The following is a 19,553-nucleotide window of genomic DNA, read 5'->3' as shown; positions in this document are numbered from 1 at the left end:
GTACGCGTCGTGGGGTTCTTGTCTGGGTGAACGGTCGACGACAGCGCGCGGTCGCCCGGCAGCTAAGCTCGATCCTGTCAGTTGTGTTAGTTCTGTCAGTTAAGCTCGATCCTTGTGTTCATAAAAAATAAGTGTGCTCGCTTGTGATAACACAGCTAGGTAGAAAATTCGGCTAGCTGTTAGGGCATGTATTGATAGGACTGTTTGTTTTTTAGAAGAACAGGGCTCCAAACCCCGGCTCCATTTTACTGAAACCTCAGGCACAAAAACAACACTAGAGTATTCTTTACAGACCACCAGCACTCACACAAACACACATACCAATTTTAAGCTACAGACCAAACAACTAGAAGTTTTCTGACAAAGCATCAAAGGGCTAGATGGAAACAACATCTAAAAACCATCAGCACCAAACCCCCAGGCTAACTTGTTCAGGGACGCTTCAGGACTTTGAAGCCTGCTCCGTCACCCACCAGGATCAGATCATTTGCCTCCAGGATCCTCACCAGATCTTCATCTGTAATCAACATCGGGCCAAAACCCCTTGTACTGTTCATGTCGCAAACCTCCAGAGTTGATCTCACCTTCTTCTGAGGTGTCAGCCAGGCTCCGGCCACGACAGCAGCCGGCGGCAGCCGAACCAACATCTCCAACTTGCTCAACAACAGATTCAGCTCTTCTCTTCCTTCTTCCTTCAGTAAAATTTTCCACTGAGCACAACTCTAAACCACTTGTCTCCACATTCCCTGCATACCAAACCATTGAGAACGTTTGAACACTTGATCATTTCTGGTAAGTTAGATAGTTCTCAGGATAGCAGAAAAAGATCATATTATATAAATTGTTCTTTTTCTTTTCATTTCAAAGAGAGGTAATATCAGACAGATTTGAAATTTTAATTTTAAGATCCAAGACTGAACTTATTTCCTTCTAGATATTGGAAGCAACCACACATTCAAAGAAAAAATGCTAACATGATTCAACTTCATTAAAAAAATACAAGTCAAATCATCAACATTCTGTCTCTTGACCAAATTATCTCTAGTGAGCAACTTATTATGGAACAACAACCAAAGAAAGAAATGAATTTTTGGGGGCACTTTAATTTTCCAAACACAATGAATGTCAACAGGCTTAATCCCACCAAAATTAACCACAGCATACATGGATTTCACACTATAGACCCCATTAGCTTCCCACATCCAAATCAAAGCATCTTTCATATTATTATTCAAAGAAATGGTTTGAGCAATTTTCTGAATTTCCAGCCACTCAACATCAATCTATGGTCAAAACACCTTCTAAAGGTTACTTTCAAAGAAAGCCCATCACAAAGATCAGCAATGGTCTTATTCTGCTCATTAACTAGGAAATAAACTTCCCAGTATTGAATGGCCAGACTACAAGATCCAACCCAATGATCTTCCCAAAACTTTATATGCCGACCATCCCCTACTTTCCAGTGGTAGCCCATCCTAGCAGCTTTGGCAGCCCACATAACCCCTTTTCAGAAGGGAGAGGCACCACTAGATGAGCAAGAGAAGAAATTGGGGTTAGCAACATTATATTTGTCGTCAATTATCTGCTTTCAAAGCTTGTTCTCATTTAAGTTATATCTTTTGATCCAAGAGGCTAACAAGCACATATTCAACTGTGATAAATCAGGAATGCCTAAACCTCCATACTCTTTTTTCCTAGTGACCAAACCCTAGTTAGCTAAGTGATACTTATGATGCCCCTCATAATTGTCGAAAAGGCAGTGAGCCATCTGAGAATTAATAAGGGTAATAGTCCATTTGGGAAACTTGATCAGACTAAGTAAATAAAGAGGAATACTGGCTAGGACACTTCTAACCAGCTCTAATTTGCACCACGATTAAGAAGTTTTCCTCTCCAACCAGCAGCTCTTTTGAGGATTTTGTCGACAACAAGTTGTAAATCTTCTCTCCTAAGCTTACTGTGATGTAGGGAAACTCCTAAATATTGCATAGGGAATTCACCTAATTTATAACTCAAAGATTGCGCAATAAATTGTGCATCATTATCATCCACATTAATAGGAACGAGATCACACTTATGGAAGTTGATCCTCATGCCAGACATCTGCTCAAAACAAGCCAGAATCCATTTTAAATTTATGGCAGAAGACAAATTATTTTCTAGGAAAAGTAAAGTATCATCAGCATACTGCATACTAATGATATCCCCCTCTCCCAACTCTTGCATAAGTCCAGCTATCTGTCTACTAACAGCAGCTTTGGACATGACTTTAGTAAAAACATCAGCCATAAAGTTAAAAAGAATGGGTGATATGGGATCCCCCTGCCTCACACCTCTACTAGTGAGAAAAAATGACTATTGCAATCATTGATCCTAACACCTACATAACCATTATACAAAAGCCCCTCAATGATAGACATCCATCTAAGGCTAAAACCCCTCATCCTAATGACTCTCAAAAGAAAGTCTTTGTCCACCCTGTCATATGCCTTCTCATAATCAAGCTTAAAAATAAACCCAGATTGACCATTGTGCACTGCACTATGAATAACTTCATGTGTAGAGACAACACTCTGAAGAATATACCTCCCTTTAATAAAAGTTGTTTGGTTTGGAGAAATAAGCTCTTCACTAGCCACACCCAGCCTATTAGTAGCACACTTAGAGAAAATCTTAAAACTACAGTTGGTTAAAGCTGTGGGTCTGAATTTCTATATAGTTACAGCTTCAGCCTCCTTGGGAATCAGAGTCAATAAAGAGAAGTTCAATCTAAATAGATCCAAATTCCCTGCATTCCAATCATTCACCATAGCCATGAAATCAGCTCTAATAAGCTCCCAAAAATGTTGATAAAAAAGGAAGAAAACCCATCAGGAGCACCCTCAGCATACGAGCCAAAGATTGCATCCTTTACCTCTTTTTCAGAAAAAGCAGCATTAAGCATATCATTATGCTCTTGGGACACCATATCCTCAAGGTCCCAAAAGTCATCCATTAAATCAATGTCAAGGCAAGGTTCTTTGCAGAAAAGGTCTTTATAATAATTAACAACAATATCTAACATACCTTTGTTATCTTCCACCATTCCTGTATCACCTTGCAGCTGACTAATTTGCTTCTTCCTTCTCCTCTGATTTGCTACAGAAAAGTAAGCAGTGTTACGATCACCTTCTAAGATCTATCTTTCTCTCGACCTTTGCCTAGCCTTAATTTCCTCATTACTCTAAATTTTAGTAAGCTCAACATAAATATTCTTCATTCTAGATTTAGAAGCAGGTGATAAACATTGAGATTTAGAAATAATGTCAAGAAAATCATATTCAGCAACCATCCCTTGTTTAGGCTTCCTCTGGGAAGATTCAATGTTGGCTGACCAACCTTTCAAACCTTTTCTAGTTTTCCTCATTTTAAATTACCACCTATCAAGAGAGTTTTGAAGATGACAAGGGGTTTACCAAAATTTGGCTACCACTTGCTCAAAGCCCTCAATCTTAAGCCACCACTTTTCAAATCTGAATTGTTTATCATGGGGAATTTTCAAAGCACCAGTATCTACAATGAGAGGGGTATGATCACTACCAACCCTAGCTTTTGAGGACAAACTACTAGCAGGGAATAAAGAGTCCCAACAAGTAGAAACAAAGATTCTATCTAGCAAGTCCATGACCAGACTATCTTGGTTATTAGCCGAAGAGAATTGCCTACTAGGATTTTTGAGCTCCATCAGATTGAATTTGTTGATCCAATCATTAAACAAATTGCCCCAGTGTTGATTTATATTACCAGTGTTCTTTTCACATTTTTCTCTAATGAGATTGAAGTCACCACCAATTAAGGTATGACCATTCCAGCAAGCATATACATTATGTAGCTCATTAATAAAATCTAATTTGTGCTCCTCATATGCAGAGCCATAAACAACAATGACTCTCCAAACAACATAGTCCTTTTTGGCTTTTATTTGCACAGAGAGACAGTAATTAAAGACATCCCACTTAACTATGTCAAACAGGCCCAGTCTGATGAGGATATCCCTACCAATCCACTACCTCCGTCATTGCAAGATAAAGACAATACTACTGTGAAACTCAAGTCAATGAAATCAGGATTGGACCCATTACAAGGGCTAGTGCGAAGCTACTTAAGGAGCAGGTGAATTCACTCCTAAATGATACTTTCATCGATAAGAAATTTATACTGCCTAAGTCCTTTTATTTATGTATGATCAGGTCTGAAGATGGAGCAAGCATCACACGAGAAGGAGATGAGCAGCTGGACGTGAAGCTGTACATGGAGCTGGACAAGAAGACATCCAATGAACGTGCGAGGGAGGAGAGGTAGGCATGCGCGAGAGAGGAAGACCAAGTCCAGGCCGGCGCACAACCCGGTCAGACGAGCCACCACACCGGCCTGCCCGGCCACAGGGCCGGTCCAACCGGATCCCACGACGGGCAAGCCCGGCGCTCGCCGGATCCTGCGCTAGTGCAAACCGGGCGGTGTACTGAGCCACCCGTCCCATGCCCGGTCCCAGGCCCGGTCCAAACCGCACCGGCCGGTCCCTGGCTCGGTCGACCGGCCCCCACGCCGGCCGTATCCGAGTCAGTCTCGACCAGATCTCGATCTGGGTCGGTTTTCAATGTATATTCTTGACTTCTGGTCATCCTGAACCCCTATATAAGTCCCCAGGACGCCCCCAAATTAGGTTTAGGCCATGTTTAAGATAAACCCTAGTTCATAGTTGATTGCTTTGCAACTCAATTGAATCTCTACACCAATCCGCATCGATTTGGTGTTTTGCTACTGAAAGTCTTGTGTGATCTGCTGTTCCATTGGGATTTAGATGGTTGCAACTTACCGCTTCGTGGTCGGTGGCTACGTGCGCAAGTGTGTACTGTTGCGAATATCTTGCAGGGTTGAAAGTTGTTGCATTGGCGACAGGGACCAATCGAGAGACTCGTTACGTTATACAAGTTATTATCCACTTCATCATCGTGTTATCTCCGATGTGTTCATCCCGTGTTCATCACATCCACCATCGCTTACTGAGAAGATCGAGCAACCCCTTATCACATGCTAATGCCAACAAGGATACCTCCAGCTGTTTTAACAGCTGGCAACCATTTCCAAGAGAATTTTCCCCCAGGATCTAGTTGTTGCAACTGTAAACTAGAGAAATCCTCTTTTTTTTGTTCAGAAAAACAGATGATAACATGGCATATCTCTCTAATGAGATCATGCACTCTAGTAATCTTATCAGGCCTATTTAAGCCTCTAGGGTTCCAAATTAGGGCTACCACCATTTTTAAAACTTAGTTTTCTTCTCCCTTTTTCCTACTATAGACTAGTGTCCAAGGTTCATCCTCATTAGGTACATCACTAGTGTGATCCTCCTGATCAGATAAAACCTCATTTCCATCCTCCAAACCCACCCTTAATTCTTCCAAAGATAGACTAAGAGCATCTCTAGTCGCGTCCCCCAAACCGTCCCCCAAAGGGATTTGGGGCGCGCCGGACAAAAAAAGCGTTCCAGCCGCGTCCCCCAAAGCCCTTTTTTGTCCGGCGCGCCCCTATACGGTGTCCGGCGCCCCGAGCCCGTCCCCGTCCCACAGGGGACGCACCGGGCACGCCGAACACAACGAAATGAGAGGCGAGGAGGCGCGGGGCCGACGCGTCAGCGGCACAGTTAATTTAAACCTAACCGTCGCCTACCTCGCGACGGAAGTTATTCGCGCGCAGCGGCATCTTTGCCTTAATGGCGACGGAGGGGCAGGCGAGACGTCTCGTCGGTGCTGCGCAGCCTCCACGCGTCGCCGGCGTTCGCACGCCACCGCCCGTTCCCGCGCGATCTTCCCGCCTCTTCTCGTCTGTTCCCGCGCTTTCTTCCCGACGCCGGCGTCTATAAAAGGTCTCCCGGCTCATCAATGGTAGCCACCACACCCCGCCGGCAACAAACACAGCCCTCGTCGCTCCACAGCCGTCTCCTCCATCACCAGTGGCAATGGCGAACCGCCCCGGCGATGGCCACTTCCCTCCACCGCCGTCTCCTCCATTGACGAGCCGGCAGCGGCGTGCGGCACTCGAGGAGGAGTCCCGCCAGCGGCGTGAGGCGCAGCAGGCGGCGGATCTAGCGGCGTTCTCCGCCCCTGCCTCCGCAGCTGAGGAGGCCGCGGCGGCAGCAGCGTGGCAGAGCAAAGATGCGACACCGTTGCGGCGTTCGACGCCTCGACGGGACAAGAGGCGCGACGGCGCCGTGCACGGAGGAGATGGAGCAGCGATGGGCCGACGAGCGCCGGCGCGCGGCGCGATGAGCGGCAGCGCTGTTCCGTGAACGGCGTGACTCGATCGAGCGCCGGCGGCGTGAGTCGATCGAGCTCCAAAGAAGCAGCGACGGCGGAGGAGCGTCCGACAATGGGAGGCGGCGCTACGGCGCTATGGGGGAGGCGGGCGGAGCGATTGGCGGCGGCCGACGCGTTTGCGGCGGCGATGATGGAGGCGCCAACAGATGTGGAGGAGGAGGCGCTAATGGAGGAGGAGGCCGAGGCGGAGGAGACCGAGGTGGAGGAGGACGACGACGACGACGAGTTCGACTGGTCCGACGACGACGCCCCGCACCCGGACGAGACGGCCGATCGACAACGCGCCCTCGTCGAGTCCTTCGAGTCGGAGAAGAAGCTCCAGGACGACGCCCGTGCCCTCGAAGAGGCGCATATTCGTCGCGCCATCGAGCTCTCCCTCCTGTGCGGCGCAGCCAGGACGGTGGAGGACGCGCGGCGGGAGCGGCACCGTCTGGCCACCGCCGAACGCAAGGAGAGGAGGCGCGCGCAGGAGGAGCTGCGGCGTAGGGGAGGCGACGACGGGGCGGGGCCGTCGAACGCGCCGCCGGGCGGTCAGTAGTCTAGGTTTAGATGAAATCTAGCCGTTTTCATTCAAACTTTGTAATATATAATCAAAATTGAATGAAAACCTTTATTTTCGTGCACAAATATTCATTTGGGGGCGGCGTTTGGGGGACGCGGCTGGGGAGCGACGTCCCCCAAACGCGGCACGAACAAAACACGTCCCCCAAACGCTCGATCCGGCGCGGTTTGGGGGACGGTTTGGGGGACGCGACTGGAGATGCTCTAATGTCACTAGGAAGAAAGCTAGCAGGGTTAGAGGTATGAAAATCATTAAGTCTTTTTGTTTCAACATCTTTAATCTTATTAATGACTGAATCAGCATTAAGATTTTTATGTCCCAGGCTAATGCCAGCATTTTTCGCTTTATCAAATAACACTTGATTATCAAGAGCAGCAAAAGAATTGGCAAAGCCACAAATCTTGTTACCTTTAGAAATTTTCAGATTTTTTGCCTTCTTAAGGTCTTGAGCTTTTTCAATAACAGTCTTGCCATCTCTTGGAATCCTAGAGCTCATCCTTGTAGCTTGAACAGGCCCCCACTGCTTCTTCTCCTTCCATACCAAAGAAGTCATGGGAGGGTCAGGTTTGTTAGAGACCATTCCATCACTCTCCTTCTTTGCACCCTCATTTTCTTCATCACTTTCATCATCAAAATGTTGGAGGAGATTCTTTCCAAAGTTCTCTTCAGCATTCCTCATCACCAAAGCACTACTGGCAGAGATATGCGGCTCCACTCCAAACACCTTGTCTTGTACACTTATCTCCAAGCTCTGTTGAGCAACAGACCTAGAGACACTCCTCCCACCTTAAGGAGGGATGGAAGGATCAGTCTCCATCCTGCTATTACTCCCCAGTCTTGCTTTTATCCAGAGCCTTGAAGTCATCACCAAGTTCAGCATCATCATCAATCTTGTCCCCTTCATTACTGTGACCAGGGTCTTCATCATCATCCTCATCAACATCAATAGCTTCTCCTTCAACCTCCACAATGAAGTCAATCACGAAAAAACATTGTTCCATTTCAAAAAGCTTGTTGGATGGGATTATTGATTTGTCCCTCACAGCCACCTTGACTTTGACTTCCTTGTAGAAACTTCAGAAGATGACATGCCAATCAATGTTGACAAGAACACCTAGGGTAGCAGAGACTTGGTAAATTGTCTTCCATGTCAACCACTTGGCAGGGATACCAAATATCTTGACCCAAACCTCTTGGAATTCCTCAAAAGATTCTGCTTCACCTTCCCAGTTCACAAAATATATCACCACTCCTTCTTTCTTGAGATTAATGGAAAGATATTCCACTAACTCCTTGATTCTCTTGCTAGGGGAAATCTCATCAGGAACCTTTTGGGACCAAGTTGTCTGATTTGCCAAAACCAATTCACTTTCCACGGGCGCGCCCGTCCTTACCTTCAACTAGGTCCGGCTTGAGCTCCTCGCCTTCAACCAGGTACGGCTTGAGCTCCTCGCCTTCAATGGCCTGCCTACTTGTCACGACATGGCCGAAAATGGTCAAGGGGTTCGTACGGAACAATTGGCCAAACAGGTCCTGGGCATCGATGTTGGTCGGCAGTTCCGAGTGGGCGGGGAGCGGGCCAAGGACTGCGACAAGGCTAGCAAGGGCAGTCCAAAGCGCCGACAACACTTGTGTCCACCAGTGAGCTACGGGCCGAACAAAAGGTGCCAAAAATGGCGAGCGGCTAGGCAGGCGGCGGTGTCGCACTAGAATTGCAAAGGGAAGGGAGGAACGCGAATACGTGTGGCAGGTTTTGTGTCCCGGGCGCGGGCAGGCCTAAGCTGAACAGTGGAGGGTACGCGCGGTTTGATGTCCACGGCGACGTATTCTGGGCCCAAATTTGGGCCACAAATTCATCGACGCGGACAAGCCGGTCAGTCTACGTTGGGCCGCTGGGCTGGGGATTCACCCCATTTCTTGTTATGTCCAGAACGCAAACGGTCACTTTATATCTATTTACGTTGGCCGCTGCAGATGCCCTAAGTTCATAAATTGTGTGGTATACCCTTCCGAAACATTCCTACACGTGTGAAACGCTAAACTCTCAGCACCTCAGCTGGTACAAGAAATAAAAAAGAGTAAAAGAAATCCTAAAGCAGGCAAACCTTTTTTCCAGAAACTAAAGCAATTTCAGGACCAACTTTATTCGGCCTCCGACAGGCCCTTTAGTTTGGTATATAAACTTTGCCAAAAGACAAGAAAGCAACATAACCTCTCTCAAATAAAACTTAGCAGAACTGGAGGCTGAAGGCTGAACTCATTGACGTTCAGGACATATGGCAATGGATACCTACTGTTTTGCACAACCGATCAGTTTGTTGTTATGTGCGCTGTATGTTACTGTGTTATTAACATGCAACCTTTTAACTCGGTAACCTCCAGGAGTAGAGAAAAAATTCTACGGCTTCAGTGTATCCATCATTTGCTCAAAGCAACAGACAATAATGGATTCCACACTCACTCCAAAGCCAAAGCATCTTATCCTCTAGCATATTCGAGACTGACATACACCACAAAAGCAAGCTGGGCATGTTTTCAAGACCTTTGCCTTCGATCGGCACCCTTGCTTCAACCACTTCATCCACATACACTGTTGAGCGACCACCCAGGGCGACTGCCTGAGAGCAGGCAGCGATGGAATCAACGGTGCTGAGCCTTGGCAAGTCCGTGCTGAGTGGAGCACTTGGTTACGCCGCCTCCGCCGTGGCGCAGGAGGTCGCATTGCAGCTCGGCATCCAGGGTGACCACAGCTTCATAACAGACGAGCTGGAGATGATGCAGGCTTTTCTGATGGCTTCCCATGAGGATCAAGAAGGCAACAAAGTGGTCAAGACCTGGGTGAAGCAAGTTCGCGAAGTGGCCTACGACGTGGAGGACTGCCTTCAAGATTTCGCTGTTCGATTAGAGAACTTATCTTGGTGGCACATCCCATTCAGGCTGCTAGACCGACGTCGTGTAGCTGAGGAGATGAAGGAGCTCAGATTAAAGGTGGAGGATGTTAGCCAGAGGAACCTGCGCTATCGCCTCATCGAAGGCTCTAGTTCTAAGCCTACTGTCACTGCTGAGCGATCTACCATCAGCACTGAGGTCCTACTTCACATCGCTGAAGCGACACGACGCGCCGCGCTGCAGCAAAACAAAAAGGTAGATCTTGTCAAGCTGATCACCGAGGATGCAGATGACCTTGGGGTGATTGCAGTGTGGGCACCAAGCAGCGATGTTGGGGTGACATCTATCATCAGGGCTGCCTATGATGCTAAGAATGTAAAAGTTAAGTTTCAGTGCCGAGCCTGGGTGAGGCTGATGCATCCCTTCCATCCAAGTGATTTCTTTATCAGTTTGGTGAGGCAGTTTTACATGCATTCATGTGAAGAAACAGGAAAAGCAACAGAAGGAACAACCACGGGGATGGAGGTTACAAAGAAGATGGCAGCGCAAGATAATTTGGTTGATGAGTTTAATCGGTATGTAACCCAGAAGAGTTACCTGGTTATCATTAACAATGTATCAACCATAGAAGAGTGGGACTGGATTAAAACATATTTCCCAAGCAAGAGGGGGAGTAGAATTATTGTGTCCACACAGAAATTTGAAGTTGCAAGCTTGTGCACTAAACAGCCTCACATGGTATCAGAGATAGACCAAAAATGGTCATTTGATAAGGACTTTTATGTCTTCTACTACACGAAGGTAACCTCCTTCTCTTTGGACACAAATAAATGAAAGTTTTAGATGTTGGCACGTTTCGGACAAACACATTTGACCATTTTTTTATATCTTACAATAAAGTTAACAAAATCTACAGCATGTAAATTGGTAATATTATAATTAATATAACTGTGATGATATCAATCAAATTATATTTTATATATTACTAGTCAAAGTTTGAAAAAGGTTAGTGCACAGTTTCTAGAAAGGCATGTAATTGCAAACCAGAGTCGTATTTGAGAAACTGGGTCTGGTGCTAAATCAACTTAGGCAATAGGTATCAAAAAGCCAATAAAGTTATTTTACGTATAAGTACGGTAGCAAAATTTTGTTTAAGACTAAGGTTTAACCAAACATCAAATTTGGAAATATTCATTAATTTATTCTTCTAACATTTGCTGATGTAAAATCTTCAATTTGGTTTTCATAAGAATCCAATTATGGTCTTCATGTTATGTTTTTTGTCCTCGCTATTTTCGCAAGATGCCGCAAAAACAAAGAACACTAGACAAATGCACAAATACAAGAAACAAAAAATAACTTCTTGTGAGGAGTGGAACAAAAAGTGACGGAACAAAATTTTAATTTTTTTTACAAAAAACGTACATGTCAAATGCATCAATTAAGTCTTGAATCTTAATTGTAATACTATTTTTTAGGGACACTTGACAGTAATCTTAGTAAGGTAAGGGGCAAATTTGGAAGTGGTGGCCACCTGCCAGATTTTATGGACCCTGTGCAATTTCTGACTTTGCACATGCACATAAGGCCACTTGAAAGATGTAGATGTTTATTATGAATAATTTGTTAAATATAAAATTAGAGTTGATGGAAAATCGTGTAGGCAAGACTAAAAGAGCCAAAAATGTTCACATATAAAAGATATATTTTCTTAAGGACACCATTTTTTATACTCTCCACTTATAAAGCAGTTTGTTGCTTGTGTTCAGGTGGATACCTTGATTAAAGAGGATGACAAGGCCAAGCCCATCTCAACTGAACCCGCTGGGGAGGAACATGTAAATAATCCTACTCACGCCACTACAGTGGCAGCTGCTTCGGAGGAAGATGAACTTATCGACCGCAAGGCAGCAAAAAATACAGTAATCAGATTAATTGATCAACGTGGTTATGTGATCACCATTTGTGGAATGGGTGGTATTGGCAAGACTACTCTTGTGAGAGATCTCTACCAACAAGAACTTGGTGAAATGTTTCAGAGACACGCATGGTTAACCATGTCGCGATCTTTTGAACATCACGAATTTCTTAGGGAGTTGTTCCGAAAATTACGCCGCGAAGACACAAAAAAGGCTGGCAAATTGCAGAGTGCGTCAAGTGAAAAAGAACATAAATCCAAAGAAAAGAAAAAACAAATTCTGTTTGAAAAACTAGCGAAGATTTTGTTGGAGCAGAAATGCCTCATCGTTTTGGACGATCTATCATCCACTGTGGAACTGCAGTGGGTATTGGACCTCTTGCCTGTAAATACTCCTAACCGGATCGTAGTTACCACGCGAGAATTGGACATCGCTAAATACTGTTCCTTGGAGGAGCAAATATACAACCTGGAATTGTTAGATTGCAAGGAATCTAACCTCCTCTTCGCAAAGAAGGTACGCCCAGAAACATCTGAAATAGTAACAGTATTGCCATGAAGTGTTAACTAATCTGTACTTCTATCTTTTTTTATCTTGTAAGATGGTTTTAAAAAAAAGACCCTCTAGACATATTTTTTATTTCTCTCCACTTTCTTCCTTCTTTGTGTGTCTTCAATTATGCAAAAGTGCACACAGAGAAAACAGTTATATTCACATTGATACATATTAACATAATATTGTCTTCTGAAATAATTCATATATCCTTCTGTTGATCTTTATGATGCTTTATGCTTTGGTGAAGTTAGATAAAAGAAATATCCAATTATTTATTTGTCACGAAATAATGATACTACATGATGTTATACACTTCTCCATTAGAGCTTAAAATTTAAAATGGAGCAGAGGAGATGCCTAAGGATTGTGAATTGCAAATATAATTTGCATTCCATAACATATATTTTGAGTGTGGGTCTCACATACTTGATTAAAAAAATAAACTTTAAGCACTCTCCTTTTCTATATAAAAATAATTTTATTGAGTAGGAACCACTGCCTGTCGGATTACTAAAGCATTTGGATTGTGCGAATAACAGGTCTTCAAGGATATTAGGGAGAAGGAAAATTTTGATCATAATCCGGACATGATTGAGCAAGCAAATCTTGTACTTAAGAAGTGTGGTGGCCTCCCTCTTGCTATATCCATTGTAGGCAGCTTTCTTGCAACCAAACCTAAAACAGCCATGGAGTGGAGCAATCTGAACACACATATTAGTGCTGAGCTTGAGAGCAATCCAGAGCTTGGGATGATAAAGACAGTCCTCACCTCAAGCTACGATGGTTTACCTTATCATCTTAAGTCTTGCTTCTTGTATTGGTCAATATTTCCTGAAGGGCATGACATTAGATGGACACGACTGGTGAGACGGTGGATTGCGGAGCAATACGCAAGAGGAACACGAAACAAGACTGCAGAAGAGATTGGGAATAACTACATTACTGAGCTTATTAACAGAAACATGGTGCGACCACCAAAGAGGACAGCCCATGTGCACAGTAGTGGGAGGCTTGGTTTTTTGCAAATCCATGATCTCATCCGTGAAATTGGAATCACAAAGTCCACAGAGGAAAACCTTGTTTTTACAATAGAGAATGGTTGCAACTTAGATACCCAGGGAAAAATTCGTCACCTTGCTATAAGCAGTAGCTGGACAAGAAACAAGACTGCATTTGAGCATGGACTGGACTTTTCTCACTTAAGATCATTAACAGTATTTGGAGGGTGGGAATCATTTTTCATTTCTGAGCAGATGAAATTGCTCAGAGTGCTAGATCTGGAAGACACAATGGGTCTAACAGACAACCACCTCCATCAAATTTGTCAGCTTTTTCACCTGAACTATCTTTCCCTGCGAAGATGTGAAGGGATTTTACGGCTGCCAAATTCATTGGGTAACCTGAAGCACCTACAGACACTGGATGTCGAAGACACAAGCATAATAAATCTTCCAAGATCAATAATCAAGCTTCGGAAGCTACAGTACCTCCGTGTGGGCTTTGTACCAGAGGATGATGACGAGAAACAAGAATCTACTGATGGTTTCCACCACATCCATCGCTGGCTGAATTATTTATCTTTTCACTTGTACCCCCGGACTGGTTGCTTGTTCTTGTGCTACCGCAGCCTGTATTACTTACTAGCCAGCCTCCTCTGGCTGTTCATCATCACAGGAAACTTGTTGTATCTCATAGGGAAGTTCTCACGAGTATATGTGAAAGAGGATTTCAGTGGGCTGTCAGCCTCCTTTATGGGGCTAGAACCACATGGTGTCAAATTTCCGAGAGGAATCAGGAAACTGAAGGCATTGCACACAATGGGTGTTGTCAATATCAATGGGGGAAATGCTATTCTTGAAGATCTTCAATTTCTCACAGAGTTGCGCAAGTTAAGAGTGACTGGTCTCAACAAGAAAAACTGTATGAAGTTCTTCTCAGCCATTGCCAATCACAAATGCCTAGAATCCTTGTCAATGCGGTCGGAGGGGAAGCCTGGTTTCTTTGGCTGCTTGGGGGACCCATCCTCGCTTCATATGAACCTTCAGAGCCTCGAGTTGTATGGTAACCTAGTGGAAATGCCAAAATGGATCGATGGGCTGAAAAATCTCGTGAAGCTGGTGCTACGCAGCTCCAGGATATCTGAGCACGATGTTGCTATGCAGATCCTCGGAAAGCTGCCCAACCTGGCCATCCTGCGTCTGTTGTGGCATTCATTCGAAGGTGAAGAGGTCTGTTTCAGTTTCCATACGGGGGCATTCCCGAGCCTGATGGTGCTGGAGCTGGGTGTCCAAGATAACCTACAATCAGTGAAGTTTAAGGCAGGAGCAAACCCTAAGCTTGAGCTGCTGGTGTTCAGTTGCCGTCCTGAAGATGCCAACATTGGGTTGTTTTCTGGGCTACCATCGCTCACAAGCCTCAAGGAATTTATGCTGGATAGCGACAACTACACGATAGAATTCATGGAGAACCTACGTAACCAGCTTGCCAGGAATTTAAATGGACCCGTCTTGAAGAGGTACAACTACAGCTCCTAGGAGCAGTATTGAGGCTATTCCGTGGTCTATATGTCTTCCCCCTTCTCTGTGTTGAGATGACTTTGTTGGTTGTATTAATTTCCATCCCTACTATGATGGTGTCGGGAATCCGCCGCTGAACCATTTGAACTGTTTCTCGTCGTTCTCACAAAAATAATTGCCGTTCTTTGTTGTCCTGCATTGCCCAATGCGTTCAATTAACTAAACACGTACTAAAGGACTCCTGGTGTATTAGACATTGTGTAGGTGCTGTCAATTGGTTCCCACTGTATAAGTACCTTCAGGTGTACACACTTTTTTTTTTTTTTGAGGAATCAACGGGGGGCGATCGCCCACCTGAACTCAGTTTCCATTAATTAGCGGGGGGTTACAAGGGTGCGACGCCAGGAGGCGTAAGCCAACAATCCTGGGTCTGGGAGGCGGCATACCGCGCTCATCCCGAAGGGGAGCCAGCTAGAGGAGGGGGTACAAGTGTTAAGAGATAGATCTACACCAAGCTAGCAGGGGGGTCGTGTCGACACTAGAGGGGGCGCGGACGATCCACAGGCGGAGGTGGTCGGCTATCATATCCAACACGCGTAGGGTAGACATGAGATCCGCGTCGAAGACCATTATATTGCGGGATTTCCAGATGGACCACAGCAAGGCAAGGATGGCGGTGTTACGCGCTTTCGGGTGCATGGGGGGTAAGTCTTCGGAGAGAGCATCGAGGAGGCCCAACACATCGTCATCAGCCCGGGGGCGCCCCGAGGGAAAGATGATATTCCACAAGGGGCGGAGGCGGGGGCAGCCAACGAACAGGTGCGATATGTCTTCAGGCTGGCCGGGGCAGAAGGGGCAATCCGTGGAGGGCACACACCCGAGACGATGCAGCAGCGCACGCGTCCTTGTTTTCTGGAGGCGCATGATCCAGAAGAACACTTTCACTTTGAGGGGCGCGAAGCAGTTCCAGTTGACGTCCTGGCCCGGGACGATACAACCGGTGGAGTGAAGAGCTCGGTAGACACACCCTGTGGAGAAGTCGACAGATGGGCCGAGGGCGACGGAACGGACGTCCGGTGACGCCGAGAGGGAGATCCGAGAGAGGCAAGCATGTACAAACTCCAACTCCCCTGAGGCTGCCGCAGACACCCGGTGGACGAGCGGGATCTCCACAGTTCCGCTTTCAAGGGCATCTGCGACGGTGGCGAGGGGACGGAGGCAGTGCGAGAAAGCGGCGGGGAGAGCCGCCGACAGGGGGCCCAGCTGGGTCCAAGAGTCGTGCCAGAGCGACGTGGAGCACCCGTCACGGGGCTCGACTCTCGTAATGGAGCGGTATAGCGGGATAAGCGACTGGAAGCATTTCCAAGCGGGGGTGGCCGCCTGGGGGTGTTCACCAAGATAACTGCGCTTTATCCACCTGGTCCACGGAGAGTCCCGCCCCGTGAAAAGTCCATGGACCGCTTTCAGCAGGAGGCACTTATTTTGAAGTCCAAGGTCAACAACTCCAAGCCCGCCTTCGGATCTCAGCCGGCACACATAGTCCCAGGCGACCTGGCAATCGCCACCGGAACATTTCTCTCTTGCTTTCCAAAACATCGATCTTCTGGGCCTATCCATCTTCGCGAGCGTCCCTTTAGGGATCGGCAAAACAGACATGGCAAACGACGGGAGAGCAGACAACACCGCAGTAGTGAGAGTGAGACGCCCACCAATGGGAAGCAGGGATGTCCGCCAACCTGGAATGCGCTTGGAGATCTTAACAGACAAGAATTCCAGGGCGGCGGCAGGGAGCTTGTGGTCCGAGAGCGGCAGACCAAGGTAAGTTTGGGGGAAGGACGAGACGGGGCAGCTGAGGATGCCCGCCAGCTCTGAGGCCAGTTCGGCCGAGACGCCGCCAACGGGTACAAACGTGCTCTTGTGAAAATTGATGTGGAGACCGGTGGCGTGCGAGAAGAGGTCCAGAATCTCACGGAGGCGATGGACCTGGGAGTGTTCAGCTCTCAAAATCAGCAAGGTATCATCGGCGTACTGGATCACGGGGCATGGGAGATCGTCGACAAGGGGATGCAAAAGACGGTCACCGCCCCCTTCCATGGCGATGAGGCTGGGGAGCAAGTCAGCGACGGCCAAGTACAGGTAGGGGGACAACGGATCTCCTTGGCGTAACCCATTCTTGCATGTAATCCATCGCCCAGGAACACCATTGAGCAGCACAGCAGTCCGTCCAGTGTTAAGAATAGAAGAAATCCAGGACCGAAAGAGGGGCCCGAGTCCACGTGCATCCAGAATGGCGTCTAAAGCCTCCCAGTTGACAGGTGTACACACTGATGTGCTACTATATATTTTTTATCCCTCCCCAGAACAGTAACTTGTTCATCTTCCCCCTCATGGTCTCAATGTACTAACTGCACCAATTATTACTTCTAGATGATGACTTCGCTGAGTATGCATCTACTTCAAGTTTACTTTCTACAAAAGTTATGGAAAGTACTACTCGAACAAAGGAAATCCTAGCCTGGATTCTACAAGGTGAAACTCATAGTATAACTGCTGCACCAGTATCATTGATAAAGAAAGAAATAATACCTGATTAAACTTCTTCAATGTGATCTGGAATTTTTTCGAGAGGATTTTGAATTCCAGAACATACTACTCTCTTTTCTCATCATGGAATGTCAACTCATCCAACACGTCCACCCATGATTCGTCCAACTAAACTTCCCAAAATATATAACATCAATCTTTTGCACTGAAAAATATATAACATCATTCTTTCTTGCGCTGAAACATATATATCATCGTTGAGTCAGCTGCAGCAAACTCCGAACAGCTAACAAAACCTGCATAGTAAGATACGCCGTTATACAAAAATAAATCCCTTCAATAAGATGCATTAGCAAGCATAGTAGAAGGTACAAACTTTTTCTTTGGAAGCAAAATGTTCAGACTACGGTATCATATCAACTGCTGAGTTAGTAAAAATGTCTTTGTTCGAAAAAATAGTATGTCTTCTGAATTACCACACGATCTGCTGAGTTGGTAAAAGTGTCGGGGTTTTAGTTCAAATTTGAGCTCTTTTGAACTAATCCCGCAACACTTATTATGGATCGGAGGGAGTACTTTTTATTTTGTGGAGACAGAGATTATTGCTAGTGCCTGACAATCTATGCTGGCTGTAATAGCAAAACATTGGGCAAGCCGAAGGGAGAAGCCGGTACTGGTAAATACTTGCCGGAGCAGTTTGATCAGGAGGATGGTCCTATGGAAGACAGCAGAGGCGGGTGCTGCATTAACTGAAATTGGTTATTCTGAATGTACCTTCCGAAATGTCAGTACATGCCAGAATATGCAGTACTCGGGCAGACATTCAACACTGTTGATGGGTGTGACTCCGCTTCCATAGTATAGGAAGATAAGTTATCAGGCATCATAAAGTGTGGTTGGAGATGCTCAGACATAGCAACTAAATTGCTTGCAGGGTAAACTTGACACCTTACCTGCCTTCACACCATTTAAGTCCTCCGGCAGAATGAGATCAGGCGATGCGTTGAAATTGCCATGCCAAGCACTCCTTCATTACATAAAAATTATGAACCACATAAACATTCCTGAAACAGTCGATTCACAAAGGATTAGGTGCATGCTTAATTTTCTGTATATAGTTTCAGAATATGAACCAGTGAGGCAATGTGACCCACCGCATGGTTCCAGATGAGACAGTGGTGGAGCGGGGGTCGACTGCGGCCGCGGTGAGGAAGGCAAGGCCTTATCCGTGCGCGGCGGCGTAGGCTCGCTTGTTCGCCAGTACGCGGCGGAAGGACCGCACGCGCCCTCGTCGGAGAGATGTGGGAGGATAAGAAGAAGAGGAGAAGAGCGAGATGGAGCAGGCGGAGGCGGTGGTGAGCGGAGCGGCGCGGCCGTCGGAGGATTTGATGTGAAACGGGGAAATGAAAAAAAATCACTTCACAAATAAAGCAAACGGGGATTTGATGTGAAATTAATGAATTAATTAATATCCTGCTAAACTAATCCCATGCTAAACTCAAAATTCAAGACATCAGTAAGCTGTAACTTATCGACCAGCTTCAAAATAGAGATTAATCCCTTGTCGAATGATTAGTCGATTTTATCCGTCCACTATTTAATGACTTTTTTATAAATCATATTTTTTCGCACAAAAAATAATATTGGAGCATTGAAGTATTACCTTAATTTTTTGCATTTGAATCAATAAAATGGAAAATTTAAGCTAATACCATTCTATAATACTATAAAACAAAAATATCAGACCCCTGAAAATCGGCTAAAATAACGGGCATCAAACTCAAAACGGGTGAAATATCGGCTACTAGACTAAAAATCAGCTAAGATATCAGCCATCGAATTCAAAACGGGCGAAATATTGGTGCGACGTTAAATTAACCGATATGCCGGATTCTTATCAGTTACCACTCGATTCACGATAAATTGGCCGATTTTTTTTTTAACAATGGCTAAACTAAACCAAGGGGTTTTTTGCGTAATACGGTACGGATGCAAACATCAGAAATACGTCCAGACACTCACCCATGTAAACGCATGTACGCACACTCTTTCTATACGCACTTTCAAGAGACTAAGTCTCAATAAACTAACGGGTATTGAGCTTGAGCGAGTCACTATATGTATCTCGCTATTAACGAAAACATTGTTCGAAATATTTATTTTTATAAGACACGAAGTATCAAATTATGGTTTAATCCTTGGTGCTATTATC

The 19,553-nt window shown here is 45.7% G+C and overlaps 1 protein-coding gene and 1 long non-coding RNA gene across 3 annotated transcripts; one reads left to right on the top strand and one right to left on the bottom strand.

Moving 5' to 3' along the window:
- Positions 1–179: 179 nt before the first annotated feature.
- On the bottom strand, positions 180–18,725 carry LOC127308906 (uncharacterized). Of its 2 annotated transcripts, XR_011746436.1 has the most exons (6): positions 18,496–18,725; positions 18,295–18,405; positions 18,116–18,191; positions 17,384–17,637; positions 3,067–3,138; positions 180–746 (listed from the first exon to the last, which is right to left on the bottom strand). It is a non-coding gene; the product is annotated as an uncharacterized lncRNA (long non-coding RNA). The 2 variants fall into 2 exon arrangements; XR_007856850.1 differs by lacking the exon at positions 18,116–18,191.
- LOC127308904 (disease resistance protein Pik-2) lies at positions 9,499–14,991 on the top strand. The gene is made up of 3 exons (XM_051339818.1): positions 9,499–10,608; positions 11,577–12,242; positions 12,821–14,991. The coding sequence occupies exons 1-3, from the start codon at positions 9,553–9,555 to the stop codon at positions 14,813–14,815; spliced, it is 3,717 nt and encodes a 1,238-aa protein (XP_051195778.1). The 5' UTR covers positions 9,499–9,552; the 3' UTR covers positions 14,816–14,991.
- Positions 18,726–19,553: the final 828 nt, after the last annotated feature.

Source organism: Lolium perenne, chromosome 6 (assembly GCF_019359855.2).
Source record: "Lolium perenne isolate Kyuss_39 chromosome 6, Kyuss_2.0, whole genome shotgun sequence".
Taxonomy (NCBI): Eukaryota; Viridiplantae; Streptophyta; class Magnoliopsida; order Poales; family Poaceae; genus Lolium; species Lolium perenne.
The sequence above is the reverse complement of the archived record's forward strand: the minus strand, read 5'-3'. Positions and strand labels throughout refer to the sequence as shown.

Bases quoted from the DNA above. Each gene is read 5' to 3' on its own strand.
- LOC127308904 (XM_051339818.1), top strand. From the start codon at position 9,553: ATGGAATCAACGGTGCTGAGCCTTGGCAAGTCCGTGCTGAGTGGAGCA. The intron at 10,609-11,576 runs GTAACCTCCTTC...GCTTGTGTTCAG, and splicing joins ATGTCTTCTACTACACGAAG to GTGGATACCTTGATTAAAGA. The intron at 12,243-12,820 runs GTACGCCCAGAA...TGCGAATAACAG, and splicing joins ACCTCCTCTTCGCAAAGAAG to GTCTTCAAGGATATTAGGGA.